Source organism: Blennius ocellaris (assembly GCF_963422515.1).
Source record: "Blennius ocellaris genome assembly, chromosome: 6".
Lineage (NCBI taxonomy): Eukaryota > Metazoa > Chordata > Actinopteri > Blenniiformes > Blenniidae > Blennius > Blennius ocellaris.
This window is the reverse complement of record NC_137655.1, coordinates 26,775,148-26,789,349: the sequence shown is the minus strand read 5'-3', so window position 1 is coordinate 26,789,349 and position 14,202 is coordinate 26,775,148. Positions and strand designations below refer to the sequence as shown.

The 14,202-nt window shown below is 45.0% G+C and overlaps 2 protein-coding genes across 3 annotated transcripts in view; one reads left to right on the top strand and one right to left on the bottom strand.

The window, feature by feature from the left end:
• Nucleotides 1–10,906, bottom strand: part of wdr3 (WD repeat domain 3) — a 37,333-nt gene extending 26,427 nt beyond the window's left edge. For both annotated transcript variants that reach the window (XM_080497572.1, XM_080497573.1), the window contains exons 1-5: nt 10,867–10,906; nt 8,978–9,182; nt 7,336–7,545; nt 7,140–7,258; nt 3,278–3,356 (exon numbers count right to left, since the gene is read on the bottom strand). In XM_080497572.1, coding sequence (XP_080353698.1) covers nt 3,278–3,356; nt 7,140–7,258; nt 7,336–7,545; nt 8,978–9,151 — 582 coding nt within the window. In that variant the 5' untranslated portion in view covers nt 9,152–9,182; nt 10,867–10,906. The remainder of the gene's footprint in view (nt 1–3,277; nt 3,357–7,139; nt 7,259–7,335; nt 7,546–8,977; nt 9,183–10,866) is intronic.
• A 1,402-nt stretch (nt 10,907–12,308) lies between these two features.
• The window catches only part of gdap2 (ganglioside induced differentiation associated protein 2), a 61,131-nt gene continuing 59,237 nt past the window's right edge, over nt 12,309–14,202 (top strand). Inside the window, exons 1-2 of the mRNA XM_080497582.1 lie at nt 12,309–12,495; nt 13,951–14,166. Of these exons, the coding sequence (XP_080353708.1) occupies nt 13,976–14,166 (191 nt within the window). The 5' untranslated portion in view covers nt 12,309–12,495; nt 13,951–13,975. The remainder of the gene's footprint in view (nt 12,496–13,950; nt 14,167–14,202) is intronic.

The window sequence follows — 14,202 nt, the reverse complement described above, 5'->3', positions numbered from 1 at the left end:
GTCAGCTACCAATTGTGCAAGTTCTCCCGCTTAAAAAGATGAGGGAGGCCTGTAAGTTTCATCATAGGTATACCTCAACTCTGAGAGACAGAATGAGAAAAATCACATTGTCTGATTTTTAAAGAATTTATTTGCAAATTATGGTGGAAAATAAGTATTTGGTCACCTACAAACAAGCAAGATTTCTGGCTCTCACAGACTGGAACTCCTTCTTTAAGAGGCTCCTCTGTCCTCCACTCCTTACCTGTATTAATGGCACCTGTTTGAACTGGTTCTCAGTGTGAAAGACGCCTGTTTGAACTGGTTCTCAGTGTGAAAGACGCCTGTTTGAACTGGTTCTCAGTGTGAAAGACACCTGTTTGAATTGGTTCTCAGTGTGAAAGACACCTGTTTGAACTGGTTCTCAGTGTGAAAGACACCTGTTTGAATTGGTTCTCAGTGTGAAAGACGCCTGTTTGAACTGGTTCTCAGTGTGAAAGACGCCTGTTTGAACTGGTTCTCAGTGTGAAAGACGCCTGTTTGAACTGGTTCTCAGTGTAAAAGACGCCTGTTTGAACTGGTTCTCAGTGTGAAAGACGCCTGTTTGAACTGGTTCTCAGTGTGAAAGACGCCTGTTTGAACTGGTTCTCAGTGTGAAAGACGCCCGTTTGAACTGGTTCTCAGTGTGAAAGACGCCTGTTTGAACTGGTTCTCAGTGTGAAAGACGCCTGTTTGAACTGGTTCTCAGTGTGAAAGACGCCTGTTTGAACTGGTTCTCAGTGTGAAAGACGCCTGTTTGAACTGGTTCTCAGTGGGAAAGACGCCTGTTTGAACTGGTTCTCAGTGTGAAAGACACCTGTTTGAATTGGTTCTCAGTGTGAAAGACACCTGTTTGAACTGGTTCTCAGTGTGAAAGACACCTGTTTGAATTGGTTCTCAGTGTGAAAGACGCCTGTTTGAACTGGTTCTCAGTGTGAAAGACGCCTGTTTGAACTGGTTCTCAGTGTGAAAGACGCCTGTTTGAACTGGTTCTCAGTGTAAAAGACGCCTGTTTGAACTGGTTCTCAGTGTGAAAGACGCCTGTTTGAACTGGTTCTCAGTGTGAAAGACGCCTGTTTGAACTGGTTCTCAGTGTGAAAGACGCCCGTTTGAACTGGTTCTCAGTGTGAAAGACGCCTGTTTGAACTGGTTCTCAGTGTGAAAGACGCCTGTTTGAACTGGTTCTCAGTGTGAAAGACGCCTGTTTGAACTGGTTCTCAGTGTGAAAGACGCCTGTTTGAACTGGTTCTCAGTGTGAAAGACGCCTGTTTGAACTGGTTCTCAGTGTGAAACACACCTGTTTGAACTGGTTCTCAGTGTGAAAGACACCTGTTTGAACTGGTTCTCAGTGTGAAAGACACCTGTTTGAACTGGTTCTCAGTGTGAAAGACGCCTGTTTGAACTGGTTCTCAGTGTGAAAGACACCTGTTTGAACTGGTTCTCAGTGTGAAAGACGCCTGTTTGAACTGGTTCTCAGTGTGAAAGACGCCTGTTTGAACTGGTTCTCAGTATGAAAGACACCTGTTTGAACTGGTTCTCAGTATGAAAGACGCCTGTTTGAACTGGTTCTCAGTGTGAAAGACGCCTGTTTGAACTGGTTCTCAGTGTGAAAGACGCCTGTTTGAACTGGTTCTCAGTGTAAAAGACGCCTGTTTGAACTGGTTCTCAGTATGAAAGACGCCTGTTTGAACTGGTTCTCAGTATGAAAGACGCCTGTTTGAACTAGTTCTCAGTATGAAAGACATCTGTCCACAACCTCAAACAGTCACACTCCAAACTCCACTATGGCCAAGACCAAAGAGCTGTCAAAGGACACCAGAAACCAAATTGTAGACCTGCACCAGGCTGAGAAGACTGAATGTGCAATAGGTAAGCAGCTTGGTGTGAAGAAATCCACTGTAGGAGCAATTATTAGAAAATGGAGGACCACTGATAATCTCCCTCCATCTGGGGCTCCACGCAAGATCTCACCCCGTGGGGTCAAAATGATCACAAGAACGGTGAGCAAAACTCCCAGAAGCCCACGGGGGACCTAGTGAAGGACCTGCAGAGAGCTGGGACCAGAGTAACCAAGGTACCATCAGTAACACACTACGCCGCCAGGGACTCCAGTCCTGCAGTGCCAGACGTGTCCCCCTGCTTCAGCCAGGACATGTCCAGGCCCGTCTGAAGTTTGCTACAGAGCATTTGGATGATCCAGAAGAGGATTGGGAGAATGTCATATGGTCAGATGAAACCAAAATAGAACTTTTTGGTCAAAACTAAACTTGTGGTGTTTGGAGGAGAAAGAATGCTGAGTTGCATCCAAAGAACACCAGACCTACGGTGAAGCACGGGGGTGGAAACATCAAAGAACACCAGACCTACTGTGAAGCATGGGGGCGGAAACATCAAAGAACACCAGACCTACTGTGAAGCACGGGGGTGGAAACATCATGCTTTGGGCTGTTTTTCTGCAAAGGGACCAGGACGACTGATCCGTGTAAAGGAAAGAATGAATGGGACCATGTATGGTGAGATTTTGAATGAAAACCTTCCATCAGCAAGGGCATTGAAGATGGAACGTGGCTGGGTCTTTCAGCATGACAATGATCCCAAACACAACCAAGGAGTGGCTTCGTAAGAAGCATTTCAAGGTCCTGGAGTGGCCTAGCCAGTCTCCAGGTCTCAACACCATAGAAAATCTTTGGAGGGAGTGGAAAGTCTGTGTTGCCCAGCGACAGCCCCAAAACATCACGGCTCTAGAGGAGATCTGCATGGAGGAACGGGCCAAAATACCAATAACAGTGTGTGAAAACCTTGTGAAGACGTTTGAGCTCTGTCATTGCCAACAAAGGCTATATAGCAAAGTATTGAGATGAACTTTTGTTATTGACCAAATACTTATTTTCCACCATAATTTGCGAATAAATTCTTTAAAAATCAGACAATGTGATTTTCTGGATTTGTTTTTCTCATTCTGTTCAGAGTTGAGGAATACCTATGATGAAACTTACAGGCCTCCCTCATCTTTTTAAGCGGGAGAACTTGCACAATTGGTGGCTGACTAAATACTTTTTTGCCCCACTGTAACTATTCAGAGCCTTTCCAGGAGGACGTGGCGAGTAGCCCTGTCTAGATTCATATTCCTTATTCAAGTTCACTCCAACATCTTGATGTTTTCATTTCTTCTTTTGGTCCGTGTTCTTTTCCCTCTGTGATTAATAGAGTATTTCTACTCTACTCTCTCTCTCTATTCGAGACTGGAGACGTTTCTCACCTCGCTGCGATGGCCCACAATCGTCTTGAAGCAGTGCTGAGTGTCCAAGTCCCACCACTTCACAAAACTGTCCTTGGAGCTGTGTGACGAGACGAGACAGCACACACACACACAAACACGCACACACACACACACACACACACACATAGGCACTTAATTAAAATGTGTTATATGTCTATAAATGTGAAATCTTAACGTGATATTGTATAACCCCAATTAAAGATGAAGTATAGTTTGAGTTCTTTTTCAAACAACAGATAAATTCAGGAAACATTTATATCTTGCTGACATGTTTCACCTGCAGCTACAGTCTTCCTCAGAGCCTCACCTGATGTGTCGGACTTTATCAAGGGACCGGCCTAACAGGATCTGTCAGATCTGTCAGGCCTGATAGGTGTAGGATTCCTACTCGATATGTTTTTGCGCCCAAACACTGACCCAAAAATTAGGATCAATAAGATGGTGCGTACGTACATCTGCACCACTTTCCTTTTAGAGATAGTCCACCTGAAGGTGGACTATCTCTAAAAGGCTCCGCCCTCAACACGCCCACTTTCTACCATAAATGGTCGATGCAAAGCACCTTGTCAATATTTTTAGACCTCAATCAGCCTGTTGATCAACGGCATTTGACACTGAATCCTGACGAGAAAACTCACGGGGGAGAGTGATATCATGGGGGAGAGTGACATCATGGAGGAGCGTGACATCATGGGGGAGAGTGACATCATGGAGGAGAGTGATATCATGGGGGAGAGTGACATCATGGAGGAGCGTGACATCATGGAGGAGCGTGACATCATGGAGGAGCGTGACATCATGGGGGAGAGTGACATCATGGAGGAGCGTGACATCATGGGGGAGAGTGACATCATGGAGGAGCGTGACATCATGGAGAAGAGTGACATCATGGAGGAGAGTGATATCATGGGGGAGAGTGACATCATGGAGGAGCGTGACATCATGGAGGAGAGTGACATCATGGAGGAGAGTGATATCATGGAGGAGAGTGATATCATGGGGGAGAGTGACATCATGGAGGAGAGTGACATCATGGGGGAGAGTGACATCATGGAGGAGCGTGACATCATGGGGGAGAGTGACATCATGGAGGAGCGTGACATCATGGGGGAGAGTGACATCATGGAGGAGCGTGACATCATGGAGAAGAGTGACATCATGGAGGAGAGTGATATCATGGGGGAGAGTGACATCATGGAGGAGCGTGACATCATGGAGGAGAGTGACATCATGGAGGAGAGTGATATCATGGAGGAGAGTGATATCATGGGGGAGAGTGACATCATGGAGAAGAGTGACATGATGGAGGAGCGTGACATCATGGGGGAGAGTGACATCATGGAGAAGAGTGACATGATGGAGGAGTGACATCATGGAGGAGAGTGACATCATGGGGGAGAGTGACATCATGGGGGAGAGTGACATCATGGAGGAGCGTGACATCATGGGGAAGAGTGACATCATGGAGGAGCGTGCCATCACGGGGGAGAGTGACATCATGGAGAGTGACATCACGGGGGAGAGTGACATCATGGGGGAGAGTGACATCATGGAGAAGAGTGGCATCATGGAGGAGCATGACATCATGGAGGAGCGTGACATGGAGCGTGACATCATGGAGAGTGACATCACGGGGGAGAGTGACATCATGGAGGAGCGTGACATCATGGGGGAGAGTGACATCATGGGGGAGAGTGACATCATGGAGGAGAGTGACATCATGGAGGAGCGTGACATCATGGAGGAGCGTGACATCATGGGGGAGAGTGACATCATGGAGAAGAGTGACATGATGGAGGAGTGACATCATGGGGGAGAGTGACATCATGGGGGAGCGTGACATCATGGAGCGTGACATCATGGAGCGTGACATCATGGAGCGTGACATCATGGAGAGTGACATCACGGGGGAGAGTGACATCATTGTGGAGCGTGACATCATGGAGAGTGACATCACGGGGGAGAGTGACATCATGGAGGAGAGTGACATCATGGGGAGCAGCACCAGAGCACACCGCTGGACCCCAAAACAGTCCCCATGGTTGTGACAGCCAGTGTGTATCTGAGTGTCGAAGAGGGAAGGAGCCATACCGCACCGTACCGTACCGTACTGGACTGGATTGGACCGTACCGTACTGGACTGGATTGGACCGTACTGGACCGTACCGTACTGGACTGGATTGGACCGTACTGGACCGTACCGTACTGGACTGGACCGTACCCGACTGTACGGGACTGTACCCGTCCATTCCTGCACCTTTTGTGCGGTGGCAGCGGGGCTCCAGTGAGCTGTTTTCTAACGTTTGTTTTCAGAGGCTCCGAGAACTACAGTCATTAAACAAACACCCAAACGCACCGTTTCCCCTGTTTAACCAGAAAACGTGTAACGGGGCCTAAAACTGGCCTCAGCAGCACAAACATGTCATTTTTAAATCAATATCACTTCCTCCTATGTCAGTGGTTCTCAATTATTTTCTGTAACGCCCCCCCTAGAGGACAGAATTTTTTTCAGGGCCCACCCCCCCCGAATTGTACTACCATTGAGAACTTGATAATATTTATTTATTTATCTGTATAAACCACTGTATGAGTTGCTGGCACCAGCATTCTGCATACAATCGCCTGATTATCAAAATAAATCTCTATGGTGTGAGGTTTTATGCACCTTGTGATGTGGTGGACAACTTTGTAAGAGGCTAACAGGCTTCTTTGTTTACTGATGCCGCGCTGACACAATGACCGGCTTGTTGGCCATACTCATGGAGTTTACCATGAAACAACTCCAGTGGCTTACTGACATAACTGGGGTGTATGGTCTCCAGGTGTATGGTGTATGGTCTCCAGGTGTATGGTGTATGGTCTCCAGGTGTATGGTGTATGGTCTCCAGGTGTATGGTGTATGGTCTCCAGGTGTATGGTGTATGGTCTCCAGGTGTATGGTGTATGGTCTCCAGGTGTATGGTGTATGGTCTCCAGGTGTATGGCGTATGGTCTCCAGGTGTATGGTGTATGGTCTCCAGGTGTATGGTGTATGGTCTCCAGGTGTATGGTGTATGGTCTCCAGGTGTATGGTGTATGGTCTCCAGGTGTATGGCGTATGGTCTCCAGGTGTATGGTGTATGGTCTCCAGGTGTATGGTGTATGGTCTCCAGGTGTATGGTCTCCAGGTGCCGTCTTCATTTATTTGGTCTCATGCTCCGCTGCCAGAGTTTTTAGTCATAAAACACAAACGGGTGTTTCCTGGTTTCCGACGTGTTCACGGTAAACCTAAGGGCGATGTAGCATCGTCATATCTCCTGCTCTTACTAGCTTTATGTTTACTCTCACCTGTTTTCTTTTCCTCTGACGCCTCATCCTTTTTTCTTTTCACTCCTGTCAGAAACTTCTCCACCTCTCCTCCTCCTCCTCCTCCAGCTCTGTACACCGGTGTTGGTGTAGTACTTCTTCTACTCTACTGGTTGAACAGGCAGCCTGTTGATTAGTTTGAGCACTGCTGCCACCTAGTGGCTGGAGGCCCTTTTTTATTGTTCAAGCATGAATAAAGACACTAATACTGAAAGTCGCGCCCCACCATTTGAGAAGCACTGTCCTATGTGGAGAAGTTTGTCATTCAAACATGTGTTTGTTTACTTCCAGTAAATGGAGGTTAGAAAAGCAGACGGAGCAGAAATCTGTGACAATGACGCAAAATACACAAACATGGAGCTTCATTACTTTCAATCACAATAGCGTTACCAGTTCATTTTTGGGTGGGCAGCATTATTAAAAAAACTAGAATGATGTGCTCCATGTTTTGTAATCCTTAACTGTGAATGTAATCTGTGTGCTTGTAGTGAATTACCATGTGACCAGAAGGTTTCTGTCCTGGAGGAGCAGCACCTGAGTGACGATGTCTTTGTGTCCTCTCAGCCGGTACAGCCCACACTCGTTGATGACGTCCCACACGATCACATCAGTGTCCTGATGAACAGGACACGTGTATCACAGACTAATATCACACGCTCAAAAGACATTCGTAAAAACCCGCCTCCACTCACTTTGGACCCGGTAACAAGTCGCGCCCCGAGAGCGTCGTACTGAATGACGCTGACCGCAGACTTGTGGCCGTTGAAGGAGACGTTGCTTTCTCCGTTGAGCAGGCTGAAGATTTTGACGGCGCCGTCCTCGTATCCCACGGCGAGGTGGAGTCCGTCGGGGGACGGACACAGGAAGGTCACCTCGTGCTTCTGACCCTGCAGGATGAGGACCTGGAGGAAGACCAAAACCACAATAGACATTAAAACAAAACGAGAAGGAACCACAAACGTTTTTTAATTCGATCTGACGCGACACATTTAGCAGTCTCTTGTCTCTTGTCACGTTTTGTCCCGTTAAAACAAAACCTGGTGCAGCGGGGACAAAAATCACTTTACCCAAGGGCCATTTGAGGTTGGCCACAATTAATAATTTTGCTCAATAAAGATTATCTCATGATAAAAATCTTTTTATTTAATATACAAGAACTATATTTTTTCATTAACCAACCACCTGTGAGATAACAGTTAACTCTGCTCGCCACAACCAACAAAGTATTAATGTCCAATAATGTGAAAAATCTGATTATTTCACATGTAATTAAGCCAATAATAATAAACATACATTTCAATACAATGAACGTCCCGACAGAACTGAAATAAAAATTATGGGTTCCCATCATTTATATTTCAGTTCATTTCTCAGGGATATGTACTGATCGTAAGCAGCTGTCATGTATATACTGAATGCACTTTAATTCTTGATGTTTATTTGCTGTGAATACAATGCACTTTAGTGTTTTAGCACTCATGATGCTCAGACAGGATTTTAATTTTGTTTACCAGTTTCTTCAAACATAAAGGAATAAAGTTACTTTTTTAAATAAACAAATGACCTTTTTTTTTTTTACTATTTTGAAATCGAAGTAAGGAATCGATAGGAACAAGAATCGAAAAGCAGAACCAGAATCGGAATCATAAAAAATCTAACGATACCCATCCCTATCCAGGTGAGGAACCTGGATGGGTTCCTGCTCCAGGGGAGGAACCTGGATGGGTTCCTGCTCCAGGAGAGGAACCTGGATGGGTTCCTGCTCCAGGAGAGGAACCTGGATGGGTTCCTGCTCCAGGGGAGGAACCTGGATGGGTTCCTGCTCCAGGGGAGGAACCTGGATGGGTTCCTGCTCCAGGGGAGGAAGCTGGATGGGTTCCTGCTCCAGGGGAGGAACCTGGATGGGTTCCTGCTCCAGGAGAGGAACCTGGATGGGTTCCTGCTCCAGGGGAGGAACCTGGATGGGTTCCTGCTCCAGGAGAGGAACCTGGATGGGTTCCTGCTCCAGGGGAGGAACCTGGATGGGTTCCTGCTCCAGGGGAGGAACCTGGATGGGTTCCTGCTCCAGGGGAGGAACCTGGATGGGTTCCTGCTCCAGGGGAGGAACCTGGATGGGTTCCTGCTCCAGGAGAGGAACCTGGATGGGTTCCTGCTCCAGGGGAGGAACCTGGATGGGTTCCTGCTCCAGGAGAGGAACCTGGATGGGTTCCTGCTCCAGGGGAGGAACCTGGATGGGTTCCTGCTCCAGGGGAGGAACCTGGATGGGTTCCTGCTCCAGGGGAGGAACCTGGATGGGTTCCTGCTCCAGGGGAGGAAGCTGAAGGAGGATCTCACCTTCTCTCCCTTGCGGACATCCCAGATGAAGACGTGCTCGCATGCAGCCACGGCGACGTAGCGTCCCTTCTCTCCTCCTCGGAGGCTCACGTAGCTGATGTTGGCTTTTTGGCTGCCGATCACTCCGAAGACGGCGCTGGACACGTAGCGCAGGTACTGCTTGGTCAAACCCATGATCGGCGGAGGAACGTGACGATGGACACTGCTGCACGGAAACACAGAAAGAAGACGGATTGAAATGGATCGAAACAGTGACGGAAAAGAAAAGAACTGGAGTCACACAGGGAAATGTCATCACTCTGCAGTGTTTGAGGCATTTTATAGCAATTCAGACATTGAGAGGAAACTCACAGCACTTTACAAAGGAATATCAAAAACACTGAAGCTAACTAAGAATCTTAATCGTAGCGAAAGAGAGAAATCAATGATATCTTTTAAACCAGGAAAGAAGAGTATCAGGCAACAAGTGGAGTTGTGTTGGAGGCAGAAACATCAGCTGAAAGAATTGAATGAGCTTGAAAACGAGAAAAGTGAGAATCAGCAGCTCTGGTTCCTGGCCTGCTGGACCAGGATGGCTCAAGACCAAGAACCATGGGGACTTAGAGGTTCTTCTGATTGTCATTCTAGAATTTTTTGCATGATATAAAATCAATCAACAAAAACCCTGCTGGAAATATATACAAATAGAGGCATTAAGAACAAAGAGGGAGGCATCAGTGGTACACACCGCCCAGCGCCACTTCTCAACATGAGCAGTAAACGTCAGAACTCAGATTAGGATCCAGATCTCCCTGCAGACTAGGATTATGGGGCCGACAGGGGGGTTCTGCTGGACCATGACGCCTGAGTTGTGAAGGTTTCATTTTTCAACTTGCACTGGATCAAAACCAACGTATTGTGTACAGTTCGACTGCACAATGCACAAAAACTGTAAATCAAACTATAAAACTAGATCCAGGTAAAAAGCAAACAGGCAGTCACATCATGTTTCTCAGAGGTGTATGTATATGACAAGTACAGAAATATTAAAAGCAATCTGATTGGTGGAAATTGAAGAAGGAATATCTAATTCAATTCAACTTTATTTATAACGCACAGCGCCGTTTCCACCGCACAAAAAGTGCGGAAATTGACAGTCCGTTACGGTTCAGGTTTCCACAGCAAGAATTTGTGATTCAGCAAGTTTAATGTACGTATCTAATATTGCATAGGTGAAAAAAGGCAGTCCTGCAGATTTGTTTAATGTGGGAGTTGAAGGATTTAGATTGGCATCTCTATTATTCTACATCTCTATTGTTGTACATTTAGATCACAACCGATCTGCCTGCAGACATCTCACAGATCTCATATTGAAGAGATAAAGCTTTGTTGAAAAGTGGTAATACACAAAACAGCCGTGTTAGAGACTATTTCTTATATCAGTGCGGAATTACGCGTAAATAACGTGTTTAAACACGCAAAACGGTCTTTAATACTTTACTTTGTCGCTTTTATACCTTTAGCAAGTTGGGTATTTTTATTTGATGAAATGTGTAGTTTCTAAAGTATCTATTGATTAAACTAAGAAAAACGTGTTGGTTAAACTGGTAAGCGTTCGTTCGTTTGTATGCACAACACGACCCGGGCGGGCGGGGTTTTTACCAAGTTAAGCCGATCAAGCGCTATGCATGTCAGTATCCGCCCATTAAACGGTCGCTGTAGATACAAATCGAGCGCCCCTAACCACGTTGGTCCGGCAGCTTCAGAGCCCACGTGGTGGTATTCCGGAGTAAATGCGCAATCTAAAGTCAGATTTAACGCAGGCTTGTGTGATCGAATGGTAGATATCATGTTAGTGTTTCCGTTGTCGCCGTAAAACGTTTCAGTTTGTCAAGTTTAATCTTTCTTACCTCGGACTAGCTGCCGCCAAGCTACTGTCTGTTTTCCTCCCTGCGCTGCACTTTGAGACCAAACAAATCGATCAGTGACACTGAGAACCATCAGCCTTTACATATGTAAAGTTCGAGAATATACACTCATATTTCTACACAGTGAGATAGCATATGGATTTCAACAGTTTTGTAATCATTGAAGATTGTCTAACAGAATACGTGAGTTATGTATGTGGTTGTTTATCGGATTGGCTCTGTTGCTTTTGTCTTCCATCGCCAAATCAGTTTGTGGAAAATAAACTTTAAAAAAAACAAACATAGTTTCTTCACGATGCATTTTTTTATACCTGTTACGCAATCTAAAAAGGCAGGTGGGACTCTTTTTTTCTGTAGTATTACAGTTTAGATATATCGTGACTTCTCAAAGCGGAAGTGCTTTTTGTTAGTCAGCTGATTTTCGCAAAAGAAGAGTCAAGTCATGGACATGAAGTGAACATCACCGGAAGTGTGGGCTTGTGGCGCTCACAAGAGTTAGAGCTGACGTTGCTGCCTGAAGATGTACTTTCTGTACTGAGTTTGCATGTTCTCACTGCTGGGGTTATGCTTTTTTTTTGGGGGGGGGGGGGGGGGGGGGGTTTGGTACTCCAGCTGACTCCCTCTTTACAAAATTGTTTGAGATAATGTGATCATTGTAACAATGTGTTTACAGGTCTCAATAAAAAAGCGTGTTAGACAGATTACATACATACAGATACAGATATATTGGAGCCCAATTATGTTCTTTTTTACATTTCAGCACTAAAAGTTAGTTTGAAATTTAAAAAAAAAAAGCCAAAGGCAAAAGCAAAAACTCCTCTCACAATGAAACTGTTGGTTCAATTGCTTTTTTGACATTTTACATTCACCCTGCATTGAAATAACCAATAAATGAAAGAAGAACCGATGTAGAAACAGACCCTCAGTGTTTGTCTGCTGAACCATGTAACAGTTTGAACTTCAGCTGAGCCAAACAAACAAGGACAAAAATACAGCTTTATTGTGATCGCTTCATTGATGATTTGTTGTTTGATGCCTTTTTGGTTGTCTGTTTCCATTTGAACTGATTTTGATGATTTAAAAACAAGGAAGTCCCATGTTTTGTTTGTTTTTGGAAAAGCTTAAACTCTTGCTTGTGCTTCTGAATCAGATATTTAAATGTTCAACGAGAATAAAAGGTTTAACATTGTCAACTAAACTAAACTAAACTAAACTAAACTAAACTAAACTAAACTAAACTAAACTAAACTAAGCTAAGCTAAACTAAACTAAACTAAACTAAACAAATAAATGTTGAATGAAATGATGTGAAATTCCTGTTTTGGGTTTATTTTGAAATCCTTCACCGGATGCTACTTTGTTCATTGTCTCCACCTTTGCTGTGCAGCATCCCCTCCTAGCATGTCAGCTAAGTGTGTAAAACGAGGCATTCAGCACTTTTAAATGTCTTTCTTCCGCTCTTGTAGTTTTGTTTGTCTGATAAAATGAAAACACCAAGAAACTAAAAACCTCCAGTGTCCGTTACACCGCCGCTTCCGGATTTAGTCTTCATTTGTGACCTTTTTGTGGTGTGGACATCAGCTCTGCCTGGAGGAACTGGAAGTAATTTGGGTAGGTTTTTGATGATTTTGTTGTTGAGAGACATCAAATGACCAAAATGCTGTTTTATAAAACATTTGACAAAGATGACAATCCTTCCCAGAGCAGAGGAATCTGTTTAAGAAGTTCAGTTTCCCTGAAGAAGTTCATGATGGTGAAGGTAACGACAGCCCATCAACAAACACAGATGTTATTTTAAATAAGTGCACTCTTTAGTTCGTATAAATGTTGCAGTCTGAGAGGTTTTTATCTTTTAACTGCTGTAGAATTAAACATATTTATTTAGCTATGCTTTGTGGAATTAGTCACTCAACATATTTGATAAAAACAAGAATTTTACTAATCTTGGTGGTACGTTTTGTGTTTTTAATCAATATTTTGACCCGAAACTTTTCCATTAATACTCCGAAGTAGGAACGATGGCGATAACGGAAAGCTCTGTTTTCATGTTGGAAGCGGTGAAAAAGTTTGAAGACCCTTTTCCCTCTGTTGTTGTTGCTAATCTGCTGTGGGAGCCACTGAAAGACAAAAAGGCCACAGTGGCTTCACAGCTTGAGGTCTGTCCTGCATGTCAGATGGTTTTTATTGAAGCTTCATTCCTCTGTACAAAGTACCTTCTGTCATGCATGTGATCAATGAACCATGGAGCTCATCTCTAATTTGCTAATAATGTCATCACATGCAGTTTTCATGGTTATCAGCTTTCTCCATCCGTTATATTTGTAATTTTTTTTTTGCAGCTTCATCCCAGCTGATTGTGGACAGAGACTTTGTGCAACCTGCAGACACAAAGACAAAATCACACATTAGTTCACACACATTAGTTCGGGGCCACAGAGCCTGCAGCTCGAGTTCATCTTGAGTGGGCCGGAGCAGTAAAATAATGCTATAAGATCCTTTAAATTTAAACCTCAAAGCTTTTTCTCTCTTGTCTTATGTTTATTGAGTCACAAAACCAAACCTTTTTGTCATTTTTGTGGAAAATGACTACAAAAAGCCAACTTTAATGAAACCTTCTGGTGCAAAGTACAGTGAAATGTTGCAAAAACTTCTCCTCTCGCTGTTGCATTCTGGGTGTTTTTACAAAATCACCCTGACATCACGGCTTGGAAGCTAATGCTAGCTTATTATGCTTCTTGGCAGCATCCCCGATATCTCAGTTTGCGTCTCTGTTATGTTGTGTCGCTACTCTGAGGAAATTTGTTAAACAATCAATGTTTTCTTTGGAATTTTTACAATTTGCTGGTTTAGCAGCCAGACTGGAGCCTCTTGCAGGCTGCTTTTGGTCCTCTGGCCTGATGTTTGACTCTTGATTTTGGAGTGATGCGTTAACCTCTAAATTAAAAAGAAACCTTGCACACACAGAACTGGCAAACTCCACACAACAAAAAGTCTCCGAGCCTACTTCATTACAGACAGTAATTGGGTGTTTTGATGGACGAGCTCTGTGTGTGCGTCTGCCTGCAGCTGCTGGGAGATCCAGTGTGAGGGGATGGATCCTCTGGGTGCCCGCTCACAGTTCCTGGATGTCCAGACTCTCCCCACATGGCAGCAGTGGCTGGGCCAGGACGGGGAGCGGCGGCCGGACCAGGACGTGGAGCACAGCGACAGTCTGCCCAGCGTGGAGTCCTTCCCCTCGCCTTTCCCCTTCAGAGCCGACATCAACCGCAAGATCATCCTCTTGTGAGTCATTACAGGCCGGCGCAGAACACCGGATAA